The sequence below is a fragment of the Kogia breviceps genome, chromosome 8 (assembly GCF_026419965.1).
Source record: "Kogia breviceps isolate mKogBre1 chromosome 8, mKogBre1 haplotype 1, whole genome shotgun sequence".
Classification (NCBI taxonomy): Eukaryota; Metazoa; Chordata; class Mammalia; order Artiodactyla; family Physeteridae; genus Kogia; species Kogia breviceps.
This window is the reverse complement of record NC_081317.1, coordinates 13997818-14012520: the sequence shown is the minus strand read 5'-3', so window position 1 is coordinate 14012520 and position 14703 is coordinate 13997818. Positions and strand designations below refer to the sequence as shown.

At 50.9% G+C, this 14703-nt stretch overlaps 1 protein-coding gene across 4 annotated transcripts in view; it reads right to left on the bottom strand.

The window, feature by feature from the left end:
- Positions 1-14703, bottom strand: part of CDK5RAP2 (CDK5 regulatory subunit associated protein 2) — a 186388-nt gene that overhangs the window by 37997 nt on the left and 133688 nt on the right. For all 4 annotated transcript variants that reach the window (XM_067040872.1, XM_067040869.1, XM_067040871.1 and 1 more), the window contains 3 exons: positions 14358-14568; positions 5700-6273; positions 3115-3347 (listed from right to left, as the gene is read on the bottom strand). In XM_067040872.1, the coding sequence (XP_066896973.1) occupies positions 3115-3347; positions 5700-6273; positions 14358-14568 (1018 nt within the window). The remainder of the gene's footprint in view (positions 1-3114; positions 3348-5699; positions 6274-14357; positions 14569-14703) is intronic.

Sequence of the window (14703 nt, the reverse complement as noted above, 5' to 3'; positions counted from 1 at the left end):
GCCTGGCGTACAGTAAGACCAGCCCTCCTCATTTGTTCTCCTTCACAATCATCATTATCATCCCGAGCTTAGAGGGCTGGAAAAGGCAGACCGTGGAAGCCCCTGAAAGAAATGGATGCTTCGCGCCAGAGGAGAGTGGCTATATGTATGTGTATAACTGATTCACTTTGCTGTACGCCTGAAACTAACACGGCACTGTAAAGCAACTCTACTCCAATAAAAATTAATTAAAAAAAAAAAGAAATGGATGTTTCGGGTTCATCCCTGTGGCAAAGGAACACCAAGGGAAGGGATCCCGGCACTGTCTTCTACTCATGCGGCTAAACCCTGACACACACCGTGAGCTCGCTGAGGACAGGGACTATCTCACCATCTTCCTCCTCGGCACTCACTCAAAACTACCTGAGGACAAAAACACGGCCTCCCTGATTGATGCTGCTGCTCTCAGGAGGTACCACGGACAAGGATATGGTGGAAAATCTGGGACTGCAACACCAGTCCTTGATCTCTTTGGGGTCTCAACCCGCTTTGAGAATCTAAAATTTATAGACCATCACCCCAGAAAAACACCCACACTCACAAAATCTTGCAGGGCTCCAGACCCCCAGTGAACTCCCTAGCCTGTGGAGTGAGGCAAGAATCCCAGCTCTAATCCTTACCAGCACTAAGAAAGCACACTACCATCCTACTTCTTGGGTTCTACCAATTAAATATCATTAAAGAAATCGCAAGGATATGCACAAAGATTCCAATCCACTGTCCTTTATCATAGCCCCAAACTGGAAACGACCTAAATATCCATCTAATGGGGAATGATTACTTATGATACATTCATACAAAAGAATGCTCTGCAGCCACTAAAACCTACAACGTAGATTAACATTTATTATCTATAATTGAACAAAGGGAGAGGTTGCAAATCGTCCTACTTCCGCCAAAAATACACACACGTATAAAAAAGGTCTGGAAAGTATACACTCCAGAGTGTTCATGTTTTGCTGTATAAATGATAAAATTACGGGAGTATTAGCTCATCTGCTATCCCACAATAAACATGTACCGCTTTGTATTAATAATTTTTTAAAAAGGGTTACATTAAAATTTTTTAAGGACTCATGCTACGCAACTACCTCAATTATAAAATTACTTCATGGTAAGCTCATTTCATAATTCAGGAGCCAGACTCTTCAGATGGCATCCCAGAAAGACCCACCTCTGTTACATTTTATTCTCTAAGAAAAAGAGCTGCCGTAGTGAGGTTGCTGAGACTTTTATGCCTTTTGTAGAACAGAATTAAGTTCTGTGTTTGTGGTGTCTTCTAAGCCCGAAATGCTTCTGCTTCCAGACCCATAGGAAACAAGAAGTGAGATCTCCTTGGGCTTGTCAAGGTAAATAACTAAAAAATAAATCAAGGGGAGGCGGATGGATGAGGGAGGGAGGGCGGGCATCTGGTGCCAGAGGCAGTCTCTCTCAGCCTCCCACTCTCAGGTTGAGGGCCTGTAGGAAGAAAAGAGACAGATGGAAAATGCCTCGGGCCAGGAAGACACAGCTCTCTCTTGAGGACCCACTTATCCCTCCAATAGTAAAATGGAAACTCGCTTATTTGGAAAACCTTAGCCAGAAAAAAAGTGGATTTTGTAAAGCTGGAAAAAGTGCTCCGGTGTCAGAGGTCCCGGGAGCTGGTACTAGAAAATCAGCCTGCGACACGCCTAAGCGGTTGGGCCCTTTTTAAAAATGGAGGAAAAACACTCCCTGGGCCCAGAAGGCCAAACTACCCCCACGTTCTATCTTGGCATCACACTGAACACACGTGGACCCTCGTGACCCATCTGTGTGGAGGTATGAAGCCACGAAGACTGAGGTCAAATCCAGGTTCTGCCATGTCAGTTGTGACTTTGCGCAACTGACCTCCCTCTGCTAAGGCCAAGTTCCTCACATGATTTCAAGTTGTTCTGAGGATGAAGCCCCCGGGCTCACAAGTGCAGATGCGAGTTAAGCACTCAGGACTCCAGGGCCAGGCACCGAGCCACGCACTCTGCCAAGGCCTCACGTCCATGATTTAACTCGACCCTCATGACTCACAAAGGAAAAAGCCTTTGATGCTGAGCAGAGAGCGGTCATGACCTGACTGACACTCTGTAAAGGCCACTCTGGCTACAGTGAAAACGGACCGCGGTGAGACAAGGGTGGAAGCACAGAGGCCAGAGGAGAGGACCGCAACCACCCAGGCGAGGTGACGGCAGCCAGCTGGAGCCGGGGCGGCAGGGAGGGGGCAAGCCGCTCAGATCTGGAACCGGCGCTGAAGGCAGGGCTTCAAAGGGGCAGCCAGTGGGGTGCGCAGGAGTACTGACTCTGAATGGTGTCCTCTTAGGAGCCAAGGGAGGACGAGATTCCCCAGGCCGCATCCACTCTCGGAGGGTTAGGAAAGATTATCAGTAGAGAGAGAGAGAGAGAGAGAGAGAGAGAGGGAGAGAGAGAGAGGGAGAGAGAGTGTGTGTGTGTGTCTATCTAGAGAGAAAAAGAGAATGAGAGAGCAAACACAGCAAAACGGTTGAAGCTGGATGAAGGTATAAGGGAGATCTTTGTTGAGATCTCAAAAAAAAAAGCAAATTATTATCTTTTCATTGTAATGCGATAACATCTATTCAAGTACCTAGTACGTAGCAAAGGTTTTCTTTCATCCTTTCTCTGACCATCTCTGACCCTTGAATATGTTGTTAACCAATGAAAGTTTGGGTTTTCTTGTTTGTTTGTTTTGTCGCTGCCAACATTTAAAATCCACAAGTCTTTACCTGCCCAACCCCGGTTTCCATCTTCTCTTGAAAATTTGGATGAACTGGCAACCACGTGGCCACGCCTCACCAGCCTGGCCCCTGAGGCCCCTCCACTGGAGCCCAGGTTTGGAACACTGCAGACTGCCAACCACGCAGAGGTGGCCACCACGAGGAAGCAGCCACCAGAAGGAGGCAGCGGCCAGTGGGGCTCTGCCATAATCTCATCAGGGCAGAGGGGCGGAAGGTGAGGCCAAGGAGTCCGTTCCTCCTGGGCCCCTCCAAGAAGTCCTGGACCAACTCCTGATGGGTCTTAAGATCCGCAGTCCCTCGCCCCACTTACCCTTGAGAAACAGATTTTCCAACTGCTTCAGCAGCTCCGCACACTGACTCAGCTGCTCCTGGAAACCCTCGGCCACACGGCAATCCACGTCGCTGGCCTGCAGCAGCTCCTCGAAGGCCTTGATCATGGCGTTCATGTGCCGATGATAAACGACACAGATGCCGTGGCTGTCCTTAATCTGCTGTCGTTGAAGGGAGAGCTCCCTGGCTTGGGCCTGAACTAACGAATCATATCTGATAAAAGGAGGGAAAAGAAAATGCTTGGACTGTTTTAGAATTGAATTTCCATGACTTTAACACTAATTGAAGAAATGACAGAGCACAATTTTGAAAAGCCTGCAGCTATGCAAATATCTATACTTTTAGAAAAATTGCAACTGTACAAGGTCACTCCTCCTTCAATTTCAAAACAGCCAACAAATGCTGGAACAAAGGTTGTTCTGCAATATTTTTAACCTTACGAAGCCCCCAATTAAAGTACAGATTGGCAAGGACTCAGGAGAACAATTAGTTTCCACTCACTCTTCAAAAATACTACTCCGAGTTGTAGAAACGAGTGCTCCAAGGGTCAGGGGACCCAACACAAATTCTCAAGAAGGACAGAAAAGAAACTGTAAGGCAGGAAAACAAAAACAGGACTCTCTCCTCTCACGTGAAAGGTCAGAGGATAATCGTAATCCTAACTACCATGTATGGAGGGTCTGTGACCTGTCAGCCACTGAATTAAGTGTTTTTTTTTATAAGTTATCTGTTCCTCTCAATCTCGCAACAACTGTATGAACACCCCGTTTACAGGAGAGGAAACTGACTCTTGGAGATGGCAGGCTGGTTAAACAGTAGAGACTTCTCACTCAACACAGATCTGCCTTCAAAGCCCAACTTTGTTATTTGCCGTGAGGGGGATGGACCTAGAGTCTGTCACACAGAGTGAAGTAAGTCAGAAAGAGAAAATCAAATACCGTATGCTGACACATATATATGGAATCTAAAGAAAAAAAAAAAAAAATGGTTCTGACGAACCTAGGGGCAGGACGGGAATAAAGACGCAGACGCAGAGAATGGACCTGAGGACACGGGGAGGGGGAAGGGTAAGCTGGGACGAAGTGAGAGAGTGGCATGGACATATATATTCACTACCAAATGTAAACTAGATAGCTAGTGGGAAGCAGCCACATAGCACAGGGAGATCAGCTCGGTGCTTTGTGACCACCTAGAGGGGTGGGATAGGGAGGGTGGGAAGGAGACACAGGAGGGCAGGGATATGGGGATGTATGTATACGTAGAGCTGATTCACTTTGTTATACAGCAGCAACTAACACAACACTGTAAAGCAATTATACTCCAATAAAGATGTCAAAAAAAGAAAAAGCCCAACTCTGTCCGTACAACACCGCCTCCTGATGCCACATCCGTCTTTCCCTATGTGAGCCCACAAGTATTGGTCGGCACTGAGAAAAACGCAAGTTCGGGAAGGCGTGGCTCTGTCTTCCTTACCAACTGTGGGCGCAGGAAGCTGGCCGCAGAGTGGCTTGCCAGAGACCCTGACCCTCCCGTTCGCCGTGTCCCCCACCCCCTGAAACGATGACTGGCGACCACCTTCAACCCCACGTAAGCACAGAGAGGTCACGTGACAGCGGCACTGCAGGGGGGGGCCGGTTTAATGGACGAGAAAGAGCCCGAGCATCAGCACAGGGCACCGTGGGCCGGACCAGCTGGCTCTGCGAACCCTCCCAGGCCACCCTCTCAGTCACAGCAGCCTCTCTGGGGCCCCATTTCCTCACCTACAAACACACGGTTTAAGAACACCTCGTTGTCAGGCGACTGTGAGGGTTAAGCAAGAGAAGCGCCTACGCAGGGGTCTGACCCGGCCGCCTTCAACCGCACTGTCTGGGAAGTCTTGAAACGTGCCCTCTGGCCCCTGACCATTCAGAACAATGTGTTTTGTCTCAAATTAGTGACAAATGAAGGTCAGCTTTACAAATGACCCCATGTTTGTCGAATCTCGTGAAGCAAAACTGTATATACCGATGCCCGTAAAACGTATCTTCGTGACCTGAGAATTCTTCTCTTTCAACACAGGCTTACTTCTCTAAGATGACCTTGAAGGGTAAAGATGTGGCCAGTATTGACTTTCCTCCCACCTTGACTAGGACATCCGTTTCAGCACCGCCCTCTCCCCGCCGAACCCCTCCACCTCACCACCACCACCACCACCGCCCCCGCCAGCACAGTAAGAGCCATTAACAGTGTCAGGGGTAAACACTGCCATTCGGCAAACTTACCATAACTCACCAAGTGACTGGTATAAAACCTTTAACCCCGAGTCCCCAGCCTGAGGAGGGCAAAACCTGCTTGGCCAATTTCAGAAGACACAGACTAGTATGTGCACAGCCACTGTTCCTTGTGGCCTCACGTGTCACTTCACCGCAGGCGTAGCTGCCTTAATGGTGCCTTCAAGCCTTCCCCAGCACACACCGGACCCCCATCACAGGGCAGCGTTCATTCCCTTTTAGCTCAGGGGCGCCGACCTAGTGGCAAGTTGGGGAACTGCAGGCTTAAACGTGGGAGAAGACAGGTGGGACATACCTTGAGGGTGAGAGATCTCTGAACTTATTCTGCAGGTTGTGGATTTCACCGAAAAGTTCCACGTTCAGGTTCTTCTTCTGCAGCTCAGATTCCTGGTCTACCAGCTGCAGTCTGAGGCTCTCCAGCGCCCTGCCGTCAGTCATCTCTGGGGCCAGCGGGTGGAGGATTTTCATGTGTTTCACATAATGTACCTGGTGCAAACTTGAAAAGGTCATTTCTTCTTCATCGGTACCGCCCTTGGACTTGTTCAAGCCGTCCTGGGCCCCTTCTCTCTCACACAAAACCGTGATGATGGCCTCACTGAACTGGGAGTGCTTTTGAAGCTGCAATATGAAGTTGCGGTAGACCTCGAGCTCGGTTTCCAAGTCACAGATTTTCCGTTTTAAGGTTTCTTTATCATTTGAGGTATTGCCGTTCTCCAGCTGATCGGTCTCAACCACACTGACTTTAGTGGAAAACTGACTCTCAGGACTCAAGTAACTAGCTACGGAAGTGCGGCCTGGAAAATCTTCAGAAGGATTCTCTTCGCATGGTGGAAAGATGGCAAGGTCATCAGGCTGGTAAATTTCGGAGTCTGAAAATCAAAACACATTTATGTCGGTGTCTCCATCTCCACTGCTGAAATCCGTCCCCTCGGTCCTTCCTCACAGCCACCGCCAAGCAGAAACCACCGCGGGAACCTCCCACCAAGCCCCTCTGGCTCTTGGCCTTCCCTCCTCACCTCCATCCATCCTCTTCCTCAGAGCGACTGTTCTAAAAAGTGAATTCAACCACGATAACCACCAATTCCCACCTAAATCGAAACTTCTTCTCACAGCATCTGAGACCCTGCTTGATCTACTTGCCGGCAACCTTTTCAGGAACATCCCCTGGCACCACCTATGGAGAGTCCCTACTAAATTCACCACAATTCCCTGCACACACCAGGCCGCTCACGCCTCCATGCTTTTGCATGTGCTGTTTCCCCCTGCCTGGAATACGCCTGGCTCCCTACTTAACTCCTCCTCAGTGAACTCTTCCTCATCCTTCAACACCTAGATCTGATTTTCTCTCCTCCGCAAGCCCATCTTCAAGCTGTACAAAACAGTCAGTCCCCTCTGTGCTTGCACAGCACCTTGTACATAACACCCGAGACAGACGTACCACGTGCTCGGTGCTAGCATATGATTGACAACAGGCTTATTCGTTTATTTACACAGCACTTAGTTACTTGGGTTCCTCTCTCCCTCACTGGACTGCAAGTGTCTTCCCAGCAGGGACTGGCCTTTCATCTTCACATTCTCAGTGCCTTGCTCAGTACCCAGCCCAGACCTGCTGTAAATGAAGGGCTCAGAAAATACTGGGGAATGAGTGAAGGAACATCAAAACACAGGAATTCTAACATCCACAGCAGACGAGAGTCGTCCTCTCATTTCCACATCGACAAGTTTCTGGAGATGCCACGATGTCCCCTGTAGCAGGCTGTTTCACTGACTCACAATCCTACCAGGAAACATCTCCTTACAGCTAGTTTAAATCCCCAGGTATGTGGCCAAACTCCTGTGGGAGGCGGAATGGTACTGCAGAAAGAATACGCAGCTTTGAAGCCACAGAGAAGAGGGCGCACACCCAGCTTTGCTACTTGCTGGCTGCACAACTCACTGCCCAGAGCCTCAGTTTCCCCAAAGACATGTCTTATGTGCCTGTTGTGAGGTTTCAAGGTCGGGCCTGAGTCTAGAGCTTCTGTCCTTAACCACACACCACAATGCCTGCTGTCCAGGGAAAGCTCAGCTCAATACAAGGAGTGGTCTGAATACTTAAGAAGCAGCAGAATATAGTAGAAAAACCCATCTCTGAAATCCAACGGATCTGGTTTCACACGCTGGCTCTGCCACTTACTAGCTGCGTGACCTTAGGCAAGTGACTTAGCCTCTCTGAGCCTCAGCAGCTTCATTTGCAAAATGGAGAGAACATCAATTGCTGCGAAGGTTAAGGCTTCTGTTTTGTTTTCAGGATCAGATAGGACGATACCTGCAAAAAGGCTAACAGCGTCTGGCACACAGCAGCGAAGGAGACCAACGAATACGAATATCCTTTGCTTCCCTGAAAGTGTTCAAAGATTGAAGAGGACGCCTATCACAGGAGGCTCGCGAACAAAGACTTGTGGACGTGGGGAAACACTGCCGGGGCAGCAGTGCGGGTTGGATGAGATGACCTAGGAGGCCTCTCAGAAGGAGAGGCACACACAAAGCCTCGTCAGACTGTATATTCCAATTTCTGGGTTCTGCGGCTGCTCCTCATGGCTTTAAGCCCGTTCTTGCCTCTCTGCTCGTGATGCAAATACCATAAGATAAACTTTTTTATTTTAGAAAGCTGCTGCTACGTGACCTCAAGGAAGCACTCCTGATAGAGCATTTTTAGTGCACAAAACCTGTTAGAAAAACTCATCTCTTGAGGTCCTTTACGGTGGAGACCATGTCATTCACCTGTTTCTCCGGTGTCTGGCATGGGGCCTAGAGCAGAGAAGGTACTCAGTAAGTCCTGCTGGCTGAACGAGTGTAAGAGACACAGAGGGAGAAATCTCAACAAGGCTTTTTTCCAGTGAACCACACTCCAAGATAAGGAAACATCTTTGCTATAACAACCTCACGATAATGGAATTTCAAGGCAAGAAGTGATGTTCACTCATGGGAATAAACATCAGTTTTGATGACTTTCGTTAAGTAATCATGAGGCAAAGACAAATGTAAGCCCTGTACACATGTCCTTTTGTGACACAGACTGTTTAGATATGCACGCATGCGCGCACACACACACACACACACACACACACTCATCATGACTGGGAGGTGTCATCCTCACATCCACACTTAGACCTCCACTTTAAACTCTGCTCCTTACAACACACTCAGACGATTGACACTCACAATTTTGACTTGAGAAGTGTCCCTAACCTACAGCAATCTGTGACTCCGCAGAGGCAAGGATCTGACTTCTAGGCCCCCAGGCCAGTATATGGCAAGTCTCACAGCTCAGCATCAGCATGGCGATGCGGCTTTGCATTCTCTGCTCCGTAGCCCTCAATAAAGGTCCAAAGGAGGATTTTTTCATTTAAAAAAAATCACTGCATAGAGGGTGCGAGAGATGGAGGGTTATAAGCCGTGGTGTACAGTGTGAACCTGCAGGTGTATCGAGGCGTCAGGACACGTAACCATGTGCTGGGACCTGGCCCAGGCACCCAGCTCCTCACCTATGCTGTCCACTTAATCGTCACAACAACGCTGTGAGGCGTCACCCATAAAACCCCATCTTACAAAAGAGGAAACTGAGGCTTAGAGATTACGAACTTGCCCAAAGTTCAAGGCAAGTAAGCAGCAGAGCCCCCTGTCCAAGCCTGGTGGTCCAACCGTGTGAATGCTGCCTCCTGATACAGCCCTCCTGCAACTGGGGTCCCCATCTCAGGGGGGCGTAACAAGGAAAGACAGTCCTCAGTCCTCGATGTGAAGGCCAGTAATGGCTGTGGCACCCCCTTCATCCATCTCTCACGTTTCTGTCCAGGAGCGACTGAGGAAGAGCCAGCAGTGAAGGCCCATCACAGGCAGTACCAGCCTCGCGGAGCGCAGCCACTGAGCAAAGCTGCTACGAGACCAAAACGTGGTGGGCTGATGGGGATGTTCAGGAAGGCCCGCCCTGGAAAGTGACGTTTAAGCAGAGACCAGAAGGGTGAGGTATCAGCTGGGCAACACTTAAAGGGAGGAAATTCAGGGGAGGCAAGCACAATAAGAAAAAGGAAAAGAGGTCACTCATGATGGGGACTGGAGAGGAAAGGGGAAACTGCCCATCAGTCAAGAAGCCTTTAGTAACCAACCAACCAGGAACGAGAAATCAAAAGATGTCCCCAGGACCATTTATGTACATTATAGGAAACAGTGCAGTTCTGGACCTTCCTACAGTTCAGCTAAAGGGCGCTTGATTATCTGGGAGAGTGGCTTTCTCCTCAAAGCCCAGAACACGCGGGAGCCTGTGACCACGCATTCAGTGTACTGCCTGGAGGCCTTGGGAAGCGTACGCCTTTGGGAACAGGGCCCACAGCTCAGTATTTCCCCATGGCCACCCCATGACAAATTTAGGATCCTGAAGACAATGATTTCTTTTTTTTTTTTTTTTTTTTTTTTTTAATTTTTATTTATTTATTTATTGCGGTACGCGGGCCTCTCACTGTTGTGGCCTCTCCCGCTGCAGAGCACAGGCTCCGGACGCGCAGGCTCAGCAGCCATGGCTCACGGGCCCAGCCGCTCCGCGGCATGTGGGATCTTCCCAGCCTGGGGCACGAACCCGTGTCCCCTGCATCGGCAGACGGACTCGCAACCACTGTGCCACCAGGGAAGCCCAAGACAATGATTTCTTAGAGAGTGAATCAGGGTCACCTTAATGGTGATTTTTTTTTTTTTAATTAAGGGGGGAAAAAAGAATCTAAGGTAAAAGAAAAAATGTAAGTATCTATTCGTGGTTGAATGGGATCATGAATATTGTTGTTGTTCTTTGTGCTTATCTGTATGCCTGCCATACTTCGTAATTCTAAGGATACAGCTTGCCTGGGGCCTCGCTCACGTCTCTGTACCTTTCGCACTGACCCACCTGACAAAGCCCCAAACCAGGTGTCAGCTCAGGCTTGCCCCTCGTCCACCCCACCCCCGGGCAGCGGGAGGCCAACCGGGCACGCCTAACTACAGCAGCACTGCAGGCTGAGGACGGCTGGCTGGGGGCGAGGCCCCCGAGGGCAGGCACCGAGTCCTCCGAGGCTGAACCACCGGAGCCCGGCCCGCTGCCTGGTAGGAAAGTGTCAGACAAATGGACCATAAGCTCCGACACTCTACTATACCTTGACTCTCAAAACCCTCAGCCTCCTCAAGTGTTACATGGGAACAGTGACAACGCCCTAGGATGGCTGCTGCAGGGCTCAGTAATAATTTTTGTATAAAACACCCCCCAAATGGTGCCCGGCACAAAGTAGCTGTGCAATAGGCAGAGGGGGTGAATTCTGACCGGCCTCGCAGCTTGGCCTGTTGATCCTCGTCCCTTTGCTTGTCTCTCCAGACACAGGGCGTGGCTTTGAGTCCTTCTGGCTCTCCCGGGCTGTCCTGGGAGGCTGCTCCCACGAGGGGCTGGGCTACAGGCATCCACAAAGAGAAGGGAAACCAGATACGACCACAGGCTTGAAACTTAGCCAAGCAACTAAGAAGAACACAAAGATACAACAGGGAAAATAAAAGCACTGGGGAGGCAAAATGCAATTCATAAGATAAAATTAATCTATCGAGCTGCCATAACAGGACATAAAAAGCATGAATATACTGCAGCTTGTCTGAAACGGTTTAAGTCCAGGCTCTTCTAAAACCATGAGTGAGAATATGAATTCTATAGACTCACGCCCGCTCTTCCCAAGAAGAGGGGCCTCAGGGGCCTTCCAGGCAGCTGCAGAAGTAGCCCCTGGCTGAGGCACCCCAGGGTCTCAGCAAGAAATCAAAACACTGTTAAGCACAAATGACAAGCCCTGGGCAAGGTGCCAGGGCCTCCGTGCGGCTCAGCCACCTTTGCCGCGGTCCCTTTCCTGCTCACAGTGCACGGGCCCCGCCCCAGGAGGCAGGGAGCCCTCAGGAGGCAGAGACTGCGTCTTCTTCCTCTCTCTCCCCTACACCCTGTGCGTGAGGCCAGGAACACAGCAGGCGCTCGGGGAATATTCACTGTGTGAGTGAACAGGTGCCTGGATGGGTAGATGGGTGGATGAAGGGCTCTGGGAAAGGAAGGAGGGAGGGAGGAGCGATCCTACCAAAGCCCAACTTATCTTCAAACCTCAACTGTGGCCGACCCAAAAGAGAACCTAAGATTAAACAGAAAATACCTCTGGCTACGTGGCTCATCGTAAAATCCGTAGGCACGGTATCATATACTAGGCTCCCAGAAACAGCAGGGGAAAAGTAAAGGCTCTGACATCAGGCAGGCTGGTTCCGATCCGCGTTGGGATGTCGGCAACCGTGTGACCGTAGCCAAGTCCCTTTATCTCTGAAACTGCTGCCTCAACGAGCAAATGGGAATAATTAGCGTCCCTGCCTCAGAGGACCGTTAGGAGGATTCAACAAGATCATGTATGTAAAGTGGCCAGTGGGGTTCAGTAAGTAACGGGCACTCATTTTATTTTACCACCACGGGCAGGCAGGGGCCCCCAGTCACCTCCCAGGCCTGAACAGCTCTGAAAACCCCCCGCTTGGAAGCAATCGTCCACCTCGGTCTCCAGCCCTTCCTCAGCAAACAATGCTTCTCCTGCAACCTCCCCAGGAGTGGATGCTTCTTTCCCTTGTGCTATGGGCCTGGAAATGTGTGAGCACCTCTGCTCTTCACTGACACTTCCGGACCATTCTCTCTCTTCCCTAAGAACTCCGGCTTCACAGCTCATGCTGTGAGACTACACCACTGACAACACCCGCCTGCCTGCAGACACCCACCGTCCCGATGCATGGACTCCCTCGAGATTCAAGGCCACTGTGGGCGCAGACTGCCCTGCTCCTCTCCACCCTCTACGGCAAGACTCCGCCAACCTGCCTACTCTTGTTGTATCCAATTTCTCTCCTCCGTTCTCTCTGGAACCCACGCCAGTAGCCCTGCCCGCTCCACGGAAACAGCGCCCTTCAAGGTCCCCAAAGGACTCCCCCAGCGCTAAATCCCAAGGCCAAGCCCCAGTCCTTGACTTACCTGTCTCACTAGCACATCCGACACAGCTAATGTGCTCTCCACTCGGCCGCGGGAGGCCGTGCTCCCTGGGCCGCCCACCCCACTGGCTGCTCCTTCTCAGGCCCAGGCCCGAACCCCACACCTACCTCCTTGTCTCCAAGCCTCAGAGCTTCAAATACCAGCAACACGCTGACCTGGCCCAGACCTCACCGCCATCAGGCATCGCACGAGCTCCAAACCAGACCCCTGAGGCCCCCCAGCCTGGCTCTCCTCAATCCTTCCATCGCAGGGTATGACATCTCCATCCTTCCCCTGGCTCACATTAAAAGTGATCCTTTAGGGCTTCCCTGGTGGCGCAGTGGTTGAGAGTCCAGCTGCCGATGCAGGGGACGCGGGTTCGTGCCCCGGTCCGGGAAGATCCCACGTGCCGTGGAGCGGCTGGGCCCGTGAGCCATGGCCGCTGAGCCTGCGCGTCCGGAGCCTGTGCTCCGCAACGGGAGAGGCCACGGCGGTGAGAGGCCCACGTACCACAAAACAAAAACAACAACAACAAAAAAAAAAAAAAAACAAAAAAAAAGTGATCCTTTAAAGCAGAGGCCAGCGTACTTTTCTTCAAAAGCCAAATAACGAATATTTGAGACTGCAAGCCCCAGGGTCTCCATCACAACTACTCAACCCTGCATCACAGCGCAAAGGCCATCACAGACGACGCGCAAATGAACGCCGGGGGCCGTGCTCCCATAAAACTTTACAAAAACCCACAGCGAGCCTGGTCCACAGGACCCAGTTTGCCAATCCCTGCTTTAAAGCATAAGTCAGATCACATGACTCCATTGCTCAAAACCCTCTGGCCATTTCCAACCTTACCCGGAGTAAAAGACAAAGCCCTAGACTGGCCTGTGAGGGCCTAACGGGTCTACCACCACCCTGAGCCCTTCTCCTCCTGGTTCCGCCCGAATATCGCCTCATCGGGGAGGCGCTCTCTACGACTCCACGTACCTTAGCAAACCCGAGCCCCGCTCCACATTACCCGTGTCCTTCACCGGCTTTATCTCCCTCCACAGCACCGATCATTTCACACACGATACATCTGCTCACGGCTTACTCTCTTCCTCCCCCTGTGATATACAAGCTTGACACAGACTCGGTCTCTTGTTCACTATCTCCCCAGTGCTTGGTACACAGGAGGACCTGATAACATCCTTTCCGAATAAACACATAAAAGATCACGGTTGCCGTTCTTGTTATTGTATGCTGCTGTCATTCGCTTAAAGCAGAAGTTCAAAATCAGGAGTCAACAGAAGTGCTCTTGTGGATTCACGAGCGCCCTAAAGACGAGGGACGGTGCTACACGCATGAGAAGGCCCTCAGCTTTCCCCAGACTCTCAAAGGGGCAACACCTCTAAGCACCACCGTCTCGGGCTAGAGGATCCCACTGACGTGCTCCCTCCAAGTCTAGGAGTCTCACCCTGATACTCTAACCCCAAGGCTCTCTACTTGCGGAGCTCCCAGGAGAGCAAAGACAGCAGATTCCAAGTGAGTAGGGAGGCAGGTCACTTCTAGAAGCCATAAGGGCAGTAGGGTTTGGAATGAGCCCCGGAGAACCCGAACAACCGCGGCCTGGCCATCCAGAGAACCCTGCAAAGAGGACTGAGGCCTCCACAGGTGGAGCCCCCAGACAACTGCAAGTGAAGGGGGCAGTGACCTCACAAGGCCTGGGAGCACGACCAGTCCCCCTCTGCCCCCTCTGGAACAAAATGAAAGCATCAAACGAGCTTTCCTTATCGTGTTCCCTCGATTGTACATTTGTCAAGAGTCAAGATTAGTCACTGCAATTCATGAAATTTATACTCAAACGTATTGCAATTCCAAACAAGGCGGCTGACATTTCTGGCCGTCCTGTCATGCCGTTCATCTTCTCGCAGAGGATACGGTTTCCTTGGTGCTTACCTTTCAGGAGCGCTTTGTCTGGCGCTGGCCTCCCCTCCATCACTGCTTCAGCCAGAATTAACTTCTGGTGACGCTGCTTGCTGTGAAGTTTAAACTCCTTCAGCTCCCCCTGCTGCTGGACCTCCTCCTCCTGGGGGCCAGGGAGCCGGCACACACTCCCTAGTGACCGCGATGCTTTTGTCAGGATGGGCAAGCGGGACTTCTTCACATCCTGAAAGTACACCCCGGGAGACAATGAATACACTTCCTCTGCTCTCACAGTCAACAGGCTCATGCCAGCCTTATAAAACAGGACTCCAAGTGCCTGTCCAGATAATGGCACCTCCATTTATCCCCCAGCCTGCAG